The sequence below is a fragment of the Stigmatopora nigra genome, unplaced genomic scaffold, assembly GCF_051989575.1.
Source record: "Stigmatopora nigra isolate UIUO_SnigA unplaced genomic scaffold, RoL_Snig_1.1 HiC_scaffold_45, whole genome shotgun sequence".
NCBI classification, from domain to species: Eukaryota; Metazoa; Chordata; class Actinopteri; order Syngnathiformes; family Syngnathidae; genus Stigmatopora; species Stigmatopora nigra.
In genome coordinates, this window is record NW_027551624.1 from 82440 (window position 1) to 94935 (window position 12496).

Consider the following 12496-nt stretch of genomic DNA (forward strand, 5'->3'; position numbering starts at 1 on the left):
TCTTTGGGAACACTTATAATTTCATTGCATCTCTGTGTGTAATGAAAATAATGTACTATTACATTGTGTACCTGACATAAGGAGTTGGGTCATTCTGAACCAGGTTCAGCAACCACTGCAGCTCAACTGAATTCTTTTCAACTGAAAAATAAATAAACATGAACAAATGAAATACACAAAAATATCAAGGTCAAATCAACTGCGACTTGCTGACTTGCTACTTAATGGTCTCATCTTTAAAACGTAACAAGCACACCCCTTTGACCATGCATGCACAATAGAGGGTAAACCTGAACCGACGGGCAACAATAGATCCGAAATTAATCAGACCTGAAACCAAAAAATATAAAATAAAATATTTTGTTGATATTTTTATATGAGCAATAAACAAAGAGAGAGTGAGAGAACACCTCTCTTAGGCATTTTGGGAGGAATTTTGGGCATACAGTTGTACATTTTCTTAGGAAATTAATTGGTTCCAAGACTTTTTTCGTAACTTGAAAATTCCGTTAGTACTTGAGTATATGTAAATTCTCTAATTCATTCCACAGTCCTCACAAAACTTACAACTAAACCCTTTAATATTGTCCCGATTTTGTATGAAAGATGTGAGAAAACAAAATAAAGAAATTATTTATTAATGTGTTAAAAAAAAAAAAAGCATATAAAATGTTCACCTGTGCCGCTAAAAAATGTCCCTTCGTGGCCGTTATATATGTAAAACCCGTGTTTGTCCGCCTGAGGGCGGCCAGAGCCCTTTCCACCAGGCCCAAAAGCCACCCGCTTTATAGTACATTTTAGACTTTCACGGTGCCCTGTGTGCGAGTGTGCGAGAAAATGTGTGCCACGTTGAATTTGTAGTTTTTACCCGCCTAATTAGGGGAATTCATAATAAAATAACGTAAAAGGAAATGCATTTACATGTTGGGGGATTTCTCAATTTGGATCTATTTTGTATCTCGAGTCACTCATTTGCATACAAAAAAATTGTAACCTGAAACTTCAGTAGCTAGAGGCATTCATAAGTATAAGTATGACTGTATATAATTGACGCCGATCAATAGCTGATCAGCATTTTATTGACATCTTGATGCCAAGTAAATCCAAAACCTCAGTCTCTCACACTCCCAACTCACTATAACCAAGACCAAAACGTGGCGTTTGATCCGCTCTCTCAGCGGATCACCCGATAACTGCGCGCTCACTGAGTCCTTGCAACACAACGGCCGCCTCTACACCACCAATGTGGGGAAAGCCGATGTTTTTGCAAAGCACTATGCCGCAGTGTGCAGACTCTCCTTCTCCAAAGAAGAACGACACGGCATCCGAGAAGCGAAGCAACGGCTGGATGCCCCATCAGCTGACGGCGAGAGCTGCGCGGATTTCAGCGAGCGGGAGCTCAAAACTGCGATCCATCAGATGCGACCGACGGGCGCCCCAGGCCCGGACGATATCCCCCCATCCTTCATCAAGGCGCTGGGACCTGCGGCAAGGCGGGAACTCCAGGGAATCTTCAATGAATCCTATAGATCCGGTTCCTGCCCGCAGGCATGGAGAGAGGCAACCATCCTACCTCTCAGGAAGACTGGCAAACCTGCCAGTGACATCTCTTCCTATCGTCCAATCAGCCTGACCTCGTGCGTGGTGAAGACCCTCGAGAGAATCATCCACAACCGAGTGTACTACGAGGCAGAAACCGGAGGTTGGATCTGCAGAGAGCAGGCGGGCTTCCGCAAACTGAGGAGCTGCGAAGACCAAATCCTCCACGTCACGCAGACCATTAGCGACGGCTTCCAACGGAAAAAACCGCTCCGCGGAGTGATGGCCCTGCTGGACTACAGCAAAGCCTACGACCGTGTCTGGAAGGAGGATCTCCTCCTGACGGCGCTGGACGTAGGCATGCCAGCCCAAACTGCCCGGTGGTTAAAGAGCTTCCTCTCCGACCGCCGAGCCAGGGTCCTAATAAACGGGGAGCGGGGAAAGTCCGTTCCACTGCGCCAAGGTCTCCCCCAAGGCTCTGTCCTTGCACCCCTCCTCTTCGTGTTATACATCAACAATCTCCGAAGAGTCATCCCAGCAGGGGTCGACATCGCGCTTTATGCCGACGATGTTGCCCTGCTGGCACAGAGTACACGCAAGGAAGACGCTGAGGCGGCGATCCAGAACGCAGTCGGAGCTGTCTGCGAGTGGAGCTGCAAAAAGAAGATGAAGTTGAACGCCTCGAAGAGTGAGGTCACTTTCTTCTCAACCGACCCAAGGGAGGCTTCCTGGACCCCGTCCGTCACTGTGGGAACAACGAGCCTGCGCTTCAACCCCACCCCCAAATTCCTTGGGGTAAAGCTCGACAGGTGCCTGAGTTTCGGGCCACACGTGAAGGCCGTCACCAAGACAGTGGCTTACCGAAACCGCATCCTTGCCTCTCTGACCACAAAAGACTGGGGTTGGCAGAAAAACAGCCTACGCTCTGTCCACCTCGCCCTTCACCGGAGCGTCATGGACTATGCCGCCCCAGCATGGCAACCTTTCCTGTCGCGGTCCCGACTTGACGACCTTGGTCGCGCCCAGAACAGTGCCCTACGCATCGTGACGGGCCAACTGAGGACTACACCAGTCGAGGCGCTGCAGCTAGAAGCGGGCGTGTGCTCCTCCTCCTCGCGAGTAAACCAACTAGCAGCCATCTCCTTTGAAAAAGCCCTCCGCCTTCCTCCTGATCACCCTCGGCACGAACTTGCTACTAAGACAGTCGTGCACCGTCTCCAGCGTTCCAGCTGGCGCAAGACCGCGTCGGGAATTATGTCCGCCCTCCCCCCCGCCCTGTCCAACCAACGAGAGGTCCTCCCGCCCCCCATCGAGTGCCCATGGGTGAACGACACCGACCTCTGGACGGTCTCTGCAACCCTTGGGAGTGCCACAAAACTCGATCCCCTGCCAGTCCTTCGGGAACGTGCCATCTCCGCCATCCGTGCAGTCGCACCAGAGGTCACCATCTACACCGACGGCTCTGCTACCGATGGAACAAGGGCCGGCGGGGTGGCAATGATCGTCACCACTGGAGATCCGGCAGACCCAATCACCACGCACTCAAAGCCGATGCGTGGGGCCCCTTTCACGTCCTCCTTCGAGGAAGAGAAGGCGGCCATGACAATGGCCCTGCAATGGCTAACTGACACGAACATAGCTGGTGACGTCGCAGTGTGCTCGGACAGTCAATCACTACTGACTGCCATCGCCAGCCACTCGGCCGACACCGGCGAAATCCGTCGTCTGCTGAACCAGCGCAGGGCTCGGACAGCCCTCCTGTGGACCCCAGGTCACTGCGGGTTGCCTGGGAACGAGATGGCAGACGCCCTAGCGAAGGAAGCCGCCTCCTCCAAGGTCGATGAGCCACGACCAATCTCATTCGCCCCAGCCAAGGCAGCCATCAGACGACTAATTCGCGACAATCCACCTAGACCGGATCATCGCGCAGCGGTCGTCTACCCAAAATATAACTGGCGCCTAGACTGTGCGCGCGTGAAGAACCGGAGCGACGCGGTTCTCATCGCCCGCCTCCGCTCGGGCCACCACTCAAGCCTGAGAGCCTACCGTCACCTTCTCAACCCCACCCTCGACCCAACCTGCCCCCTCTGCCGGGAAGAGACGCAAGATCTCGAACATTGGCTCCAGCGTTGCCCCGGCCTTTCTTCCCTCCGCCTCCAGATCTTCGGTGTCGCCTCACCCCTCCTGGACGTGCTGGTGACTGAGCCGTCGAAGGTGCTAGCGCTAGCCAAGCGTACCCTATGTTAGGGCCACCTGGACGCTGCCTCTACAACAACAACAACGACACCAGAGACAAAATTGTAGACTTGCACCAGGCTGGGAAGGCTGAATCTGCAATAGGGAAAACGGTTGGTGTTAAGAAATCAACTGAGGGAGCATTTATTATAAAATGGAAGACATACAAGACCACTGATAATCTCCCTCGATTTGGGGCTCCATGCAAGATCTCATGTCAAAATGATAACAAGAGTGATTGGCAAAAATCCTAGAACCACTTGAGGGACCTAGTAAATTAACTAGAGAGAGCTGGGACCACAGTAACAAAGTCTACTATCAGTAACACAATGCGCTGCCAAGGACTCAAATCCTGCACTGCTAATTGTGTCCCCCTGCAGAAGCCAGAACAAATCCAGGCCTGCCTGCGGTTCGCTAGAGAGCATTTGGATGATCCAGAAGAGGACTGGGAGACTGTGTTATGGTCAGATGAAACAAGAATAGAACTTTTAGGTAGAAGAACACCATACCCCCTGTGAAGCATAAGGGTAGAAATATCATGCTTTGGGGCTGTAGAAATGTGTACCGATGATCTGTGAAAAGGAAAGAAGGAAAGGGGCCATGTATCAAGAGATTTTGAGTGAAAATCTCCTTCCATCAGCAAGGGCATTGATTATGAAACGTGGCTGGGTCTTTCAGCATGACAATGATCCCAAACACACAGCCAAGGCAACGAAGGAGTGGCTTCGTAAGAAGCATTTCAATGTCCTGGAGTGGCCTAACCAGTTTCCAGATCTCAACCCAATAGAAAATCAGTGAAGGGCGTTGCCCAACGACAGCCCCAAAACATCACTACTCTAGAGGAGATCTACATGAAGGAATGTGCCAAAATACAAGCAACAGTGTGTGAAAAGCTTGTGAGGAGTTTCAGAAAATGTTTGGCCTCTTTTGTTGTCAACAAAGGGTACATAAAGTATAGAGAAGAACTTGGTATTGACCAGATGTTTATTTTCCACTATGATTTGCAAATAAATCATACAACGTGATTTACTTTTTTTCCATATTCTGTCTCTCCTGGTTGAGGTTTACCTATGTTGAAAATTACTGGTCTCTCTAATCTTTTTAAGTAGGATAACTTGCCCCACTGTACATAAAAGGTCAATTTCCGGCACACCGGGAGTAGCTATACTGATCCAGAACATTTAGACCAGTGGTCCCCAAACACCATTCTGGCATAGCGTTCTGCATCTTTGGGTTGCCAGATGATAAAGAGTTGCAGATACACCCAATTAATGTGTGTCAGTCATATATGCATTTTTTAGCAAAAAATAAATACCCAAAACTAACATCACGTCAATATCTTAGTATCTAATATCTTACCTCTTGTATAGTCCACCAGAGCCTTAATAGCCGCAACACGGACATCTACAAAGTGTCCATACTCTGCATATGACCTGAAGATTGAAGCATCACTCGGGATGTGACCATTCTTTTGAAGTTGGCGAATGGCTTTAAGACAACTAAGAAAAAAGTTTCAGATGAGATTCATTTTCTCTTTATTATACAGATATTATTTTACATAATACATACACATCCATCCACTGCTGCTGTGACAATTAAATTTCCCGAATACGGGTTAGATAAAGTTATCCAATCCAATCCAATCAACATACATACATACAGTTGGGGTCAAAATTTACATACACTTGTGAAGAACATAATGTCATGGCTCTCATGAGTTTCCAGTTATTCCTAAAACTTTGATTTTTCTCTGATAGAGAGTGATTGGAACAGATACTTATTTGTCACAAAACACATTCATGAAGTTTTGTTCTTTTATGACCTTATTATGGGTGAACAGAAAAAAAGTGATCAAATCTGCTGGGTCAAAAATATACATACAGCAGCACTACTATTTGGTAACATTGGTCCCTTGGCCATTTTCACTTCAATCATCAATTTCTGGTTGAATCTTTGAAAACTCTTGACAGAATTGGTGCAGTTCAGTGTAAATTTGATGGCTTTCTGACATGGACTTGTTTCTTCAGCATTGTCCACAAGTTCTCAATGGGGTTTAAGTCAGGACTTTGGGAATGCCATTCTAAAACCTTAATTCTATCCTGATTTAGCCATTCCATTACAAATTTTGATGTGTTTGGGGTCATTGTCCTGTTGGAACATCAAACTGCACCCAAGATCCAATCTTCGGGCTGATGACTTAAGGTTATTTTGAAGAATTTGTATAGGAGGAGAAGTAGTCTTGTATTAGCGATCGCTCAGCCAACGGGAGCTAACAGGCTAAGGGGAAGAAAAAAAAAACACTGACAAAATTCCCCACTCCGCCCAGTGCTTGCAGAGACATTACAAAGTGGGAGTTGCGTGGAGAGAGCCAGTGCCCCTGATGTTCTTATGAGCAGCCAACAAGAAGTGATATAGACTACTTATATTAGCGATCGCTCTGTATTTCGCGGTGTGACGGAAAAACACTGAAAAAATGCAACTCTCGGCTCATTGCTCGTAGATATCTGTTATCCACGAAAGAGATGAGGCAAAAAAACAGTGCGCTAAAATAATGAACAGCCTCTCATGTCTTGGCCACCTGGCTTTCTCGTATCAAAATTTGTCTCGTATCTAGAGATAATAATTTGATCGAAATCGAAATTTTACTCGTGTCTCAAAATGCTCGTATGTCGGGGTACCACTGTGTCTATATGTGTGTGTGTGTGTGTGTGTGTGTATGTGTGTGTCTGTGTGTGTATGTGTTTCTGTGTGTGTGTGTGTCTGTGTGTGTGTGTGTGTGTCTGCGTGTGTGTCTGCGTGTGTGTCTGCGTGTGTGTCTGCGTGTGTGTCTGCGTGTGTGTCTGCGTGTGTGTCTGTCTGTCTGTCTGTCTGTCTGTCTGTCTGTCTGTCTGTCTGTCTGTCTGTCTGTCTGTCTGTCTGTGTATGTGTGTATGTATGCATGCATGCACACACACACACACACACACACACACACACACACACACACACACACATATTGTTTATAGTCGCTAGCAGGAGGCTAAGTGCAGTGCTAACGTTAGCATCCGGTGTGATGTAAACAGCCATTACAATGACAATTATTAGCTCTCTGGGTAGATAGAAGGGCCTGCACCCTACTGCCAAAAGCTCTAAATCAGGGGAGCAGTGGGGTGTTAATGATCCTACTGTTGCAGCACCAGTCGTTGTGTATACACGCTTTTCCCAGATTCTTTTGAGCAACCATAGTGTACGGCTAGCTAGCGATACCGTGGCGATACGATGGATCTGACGTCGGTCAAGAAGACACTCAGAAGCGGTACTCTGTGCGGTTGTTTCCTTAGCTTAGCAGCTAGGCCAGCCCGGCATCCGCACTTTTGCTTTCTTTCCCTTCGTCGCCTCTGTCGTACTATGAGTGGGCTGATTATACATGGAGATCCCGGTGGTCTCGAGATGTCCTCGGGGATATTTTAGGTTCGTTGGTAATCTGTTGTGATGGATATATCGCATCACCTCCCAAGAGTATTTAAATCTTGGCGACTGTAGAAAAAGTTTGCTTCGCAGATGTTAGTAAATAATGACAAGATTGTAATAAAGATAAGATTGTAATAAAGATAAGATTGTAATAAAGATAAGATTGTAATAAAGATAAGATTGTAATAAAGATAAGATTGTAATAAAGATAAGATTGTAATAAAGATAAGATTGTAATAAAGATAAGATTGTAATAAAGATAAGATTGTAATAAAGATAAGATTGTAATAAAGATAAGATTGTAATAAAGATAAGATTGTAATAAAGATAAGATTGTAATAAAGATAAGATTGTAATAAAGATAAGATTGTAATAAAGATAAGATTGTAATAAAGATAAGATTGTAATAAAGATAAGATTGTAATAAAGATAAGATTGTAATAAAGATAAGATTGTAATAAAGATAAGATTGTAATAAAGATAAGATTGTAATAAAGATAAGATTGTAATAAAGATAAGATTGTAATAAAGATAAGATTGTAATAAAGATAAGATTGTAATAAAGATAAGATTGGAATAAAGATAAGATTGGAATAAAGATAAGATTGAAATAAAGATAAGATTGTAATAAAGATAAGATTGTAATAAAGATAAGATTGTAATAAAGATAAGATTGTAATAAAGATAAGATTGTAATAAAGATAAGATTGTAATAAAGATAAGATTGTAATAAAGATAAGATTGTAATAAAGATAAGATTGTAATAAAGATAAGATTGTAATAAAGATAAGATTGGATTAACAATAAATTTGGACTAACAATAAATTTGGATTAACAATAAAATTGGATTAACAATAAATTTGGATTAACAATAAAATTGGATTAACAATAAAATTGGATTAACAATAAAATTGGATTAACAATAAAATTGGATTAACAATAAAATTGGATTAACAATAAAATTGGGTTTTTATTTATTTCATAGATGTTAAAATAAATTTTGTTCAGCATTGTATCTGTTTGTTTTCTCTCATTTGAAATAAATGACCGTATCGGCCGCAGTCGCTTCCGTCATGACGTCATTGTGCCATTGTCTCATAACGTAGTCAACTTTTGTTCATGTTGTGTTTTTATGCGCATATTAGCTGTACATTCGATTCAGTCATCATTTTTTTGTCCGACAAGAGCGGCTGATATGCGAGTAAATACGTCATGTAGAATATTGTGGCACTCGTTCATCTACATAACACCTATTGTGCGATATAACAGAAATTGTTATCACGATTAAAAAAAAATCAATCTATCGATAAATATCATGATAAGTATCACGATAACTATCACATCTTTTTAGTTTCGAATTTGACACTTCACTTTTGTGAATTAGTAAATAAATTACTTTCTAACGTATTCAAATATGAGAGCAACTATTTTACCTTACTTTATAAGGAAAGAAAATACAAAATATGATTTTAAGAAGTATTTCTGTTGTTGTAATGTGCAATTAAGATAAGGCAACTTCTTTACACTGTGAAAAGTTAAGAATAAAACCTGTATACATTTTGACAGGTGTCTGTATTTTTATAAATTTCCTTCAAACCAAAAGTTACTTTGCAATGTGAAATAGATGAAGGAATCAACTGAAGACATCGTCACCATTAGCAAGCAGACTATCTTCAGCCTCACAAAAAGCAACTGAGTAAATTTACCACACATCTGGCCATTTACAAAAATTAAATAATTACTTAATCCAAGATAACACATTTTACATTTTTGCTACATTTTCAGAACATTTAGATAAATTATAATAATAATTGGACATAGGCTTTCTCGTCATCATCAACAACAAAAGCCAAATTGTCATCATACCCAGAACTGCGTATGACGAAATTGGTAGTGCTTCTCCATAAGGTGCGTTTTCTCGGCAAAAGACCCAAATAAGTGAAAATTTTGGACTTGTAATTTGGCATACTGCCGTTATGGATACATCGCATCACTCCCAGAGCGAATCGGGAAAAAATAAAGATAAAACGGGTAAAACATCTTGATATCAATAAGAAAAATAGTACATACAGGCTGTCCTCGAATGAAGACAGTGCTTTGAGATCATTTTCAATAAGGCAGCTCTTCTCGCACAGGTATTTATGAGGCATTTAAATAAATAAATTTACGTGGATCATTTAGTGTATTGGCCCAGTGTTGTCCTGCATCTCATAATGGCTTATTTTGGCCGTGTTGTTGTCTTTTTGCATTCATGCTCCGTGTAAGACAATTGCTAACATGCTAAACACATATTTTCTCGTCATTTCTCCTGAGCGTTGGTCTGTAACTAGCGTTCATTTCGCAACTCTGTCCCCGTTCTCTGTGGTGGTCAGGGATGTAATTACAGTTTAAAAAGGGTTAATATTATCTTTGCCAAAAATTGTTTCATGATAATTATCATTATCGTTTTATCGCCCAGCTCTAATTGTAAGCATTTCTCCATGCGTTGAATGTTAATTGCTATGTCTGTGTACAGGGGACACAAACACCAGGATGCATAATCTGCATGATCACAGAGCAGCTAATTATCCTGAGTTGTGATCGTGAATTTGTATCCCGCATCATTCCTTCGGAAGCTCCCCCACAGTTTTTTTTCTCTCTTGTGAGCGAATTGATTATATCTTGTACATCCACAATTAGAAATCCAAAAAATAAAATTTGATTCTTGATTTAGGGATGGGCATTTGGGACTACAGCCTGACCGCTTGGACTTAATGGTTAGTGGGCAGACTATCGCTATTGCAGTAGATATTTTTTTTTAACGGATTTTTAATAACCCTAAAAGGCCAAACATGCAGTTCATTGCAAAAAGAAGACATTTTGTTTTAAACTTAGCAAGTTAAACACTGGTTTTCTTTTAGAAATGAGTTTAAATATATTGCAATAATTTTCAAGAATTACGTTTACGTCCAAAATTTAAATTGATTTATTTGTTGAGACAAATTATTTTTTGGCACAAAAATTCATTTTTCCCAAGCCCTGGTTGAGTGGCTATCGAGCAGTCTGTGGACGTCTTCCGCTGTAATTTCTGAGAAGTCTTGACTATGGCGGCAATCACAAAAATGTAGACTTAACCAACGAAGGACAGAGTGAGAAAATCTGAAACAGTGACATCCAAGAAGTACTTCAAACATTAGCCTAGTGGGCTAATGTTTTTGCACTCCATACTCCGTTACCATAATGTCAATTTATTTATGTTACAAGCCATGCATTCATTCATTAGTGTATTAATTGCTTTCCAAGATAACAATCACAGACAAACAATACACTTACAATATACCTGATAGTGATAGTGCTTCTGTAGCTCGGCAAAAGTTTTTCCATGTTCAGGAGTCTGGTTATCTCTTCCAAAATTAGACGTACATCAGCATTTAAATTGTCCACTGTGCGCATCTCATTATTGATGCTGAAGGCTGGGGTCAAAGAGTTGGTCAATGCTTTGAGGAGATCAGCGCGGTAGTAATTATCAGAGAACTGGAGACAGGAAATGCATGTATTAGTAGGATAAAAAACAAAATAACATACTGGATTTTAATTGTTACTTTTGTGACTTGCTTTGAACTCTGCAGGTTATGGACCAGTATGGAAAACCTGAGCTGCAAGTAATTTAGTGCAAATATGTCATTTTCCAATGCGTGATAGAGATAGAGAGATAGAGAGAGAGAGAGATAGAGAGAGATAGAGAGAGATAGAGATAGAGAGAGATAGAGAGAGATAGAGAGAGATAGAGAGAGATAGAGAGAGATAGAGAGAGATAGAGAGAGATAGAGAGAGATAGAGAGAGATAGAGAGAGATAGATAGAGATAGAGAGAGAGATAGAGAGAGAAAGAGAGAGATAGGGTTTGTCCACATGTTCCAGTGAGTGGGTTATGCATGGTGATCATGTTTTCAAGAAAGCTTCCTAAAAATAGATACTTTAGCGCTCAGAAAACCATATCAAAGCAGATGAGTACCAAAGCGGGAGACAAATCTACTTTTATATTTATGTAAGAGGACTTGCACAATTCATGCCTGACAAAGTGCTGTAACTGTCTGTATGTACCGAGGATAAATGTAAGTTAAACATGGTAAGTAAAGGTGTTCCTTTATCTTTACCTTGTTCTTCCTGTTGTCATTGTACTTGATAAGGTCAAGCAGAAAGTGGAGGACGTCCTTGGGACAGAGGTTCTGAACATCTCTTAGCAACGCCATGGCAACAGGCATCGTCTTGCAAAGAATAAAGAGAAAGAATACATCACATGGTAAAACGCAGTTAAAGTCAGCAATATTCACAAAGGCCTATATCACAGAAGTCCAAAACAGAAGCAGAGTTGACATTAAAATATAAAACAAATATCAGTAAGAAAAGTTAACCACTTGAAGCCAAAATGTTAAAAAAATATATTTCAAATGTGTTTCTGATTTCAAAAAGATGCTAAATCAAGTTGAAGAAGTTAAAATACAGAATGAAATTAAGAAACAAAATTAATGTTTTTCCTAATTCAAAATAGCACCTTCTAATAGAGCCTTCTATATCTATATGCACTTTTATTCTGAATTTGCACCTCCATATTCATGGTTTTAAAAGGGAGTACAGATCTGTTACTTTGAAGGGAATATCTTAAGAAAAATCATCACAAGTGGTATTTCTGAGATACTGTATGAATAGAAAGCACATTGTTAGGGTCAATATCATAAGGAAGTTAATATGCCTGTCTTTGTAAATGCAAACTATCAAATTAGTCAATTTGAAAAGAGAAATGTCTATCTTGATGAGAACCTGATGCTTTCTAATTACAGAAATTACAATTTTCTTATCAGAGGTTTAAGATGTCGTGGCAGCCATATCGCTTTTAATGTCAAATTTTAATGTCAATTCATCCAAGATGGCGCCGTTCAAGCGGGAGCCTGTGGCAGTAGCTCTGCACCAAGCGTGTCAGACTCTTATGTTTTTCATGTTTTACAGCCCTTCTTTCTTTTTTTTCCCCGAATACGGGACGAATAAAGTTATCCAATCCAATCCAAAAAATCTCAATTCTTTTGATGGTTCATATCACTCCAATAGTTGTCACTTTCGAACAAGAAATAAAACTAAAAAATTAAAGTTGAAGTTTGTTTTAATTTCAAAATCAAGGCCAAAAAATGTAGACGGCTGCGCTCCGACCTCCCTAAGATGGCCATGCATGGCCAGGAACATTTTGCGTTTTATTCAAGATACGTTTTTTATCTTCATGAATTTCATTCCTATACATA

At 41.4% G+C, this 12496-nt stretch overlaps 1 protein-coding gene across 1 annotated transcript in view; it reads right to left on the reverse strand.

Moving 5' to 3' along the window:
• The window catches only part of taf2 (TAF2 RNA polymerase II, TATA box binding protein (TBP)-associated factor), a 105654-nt gene that overhangs the window by 16669 nt on the left and 76489 nt on the right, over positions 1–12496 (reverse strand). The window contains exons 21-24 of the mRNA XM_077711832.1: positions 11360–11470; positions 10544–10737; positions 5134–5273; positions 72–141 (exon numbers count right to left, since the gene is read on the reverse strand). Of these exons, the coding sequence (XP_077567958.1) occupies positions 72–141; positions 5134–5273; positions 10544–10737; positions 11360–11470 (515 nt within the window). The remainder of the gene's footprint in view (positions 1–71; positions 142–5133; positions 5274–10543; positions 10738–11359; positions 11471–12496) is intronic.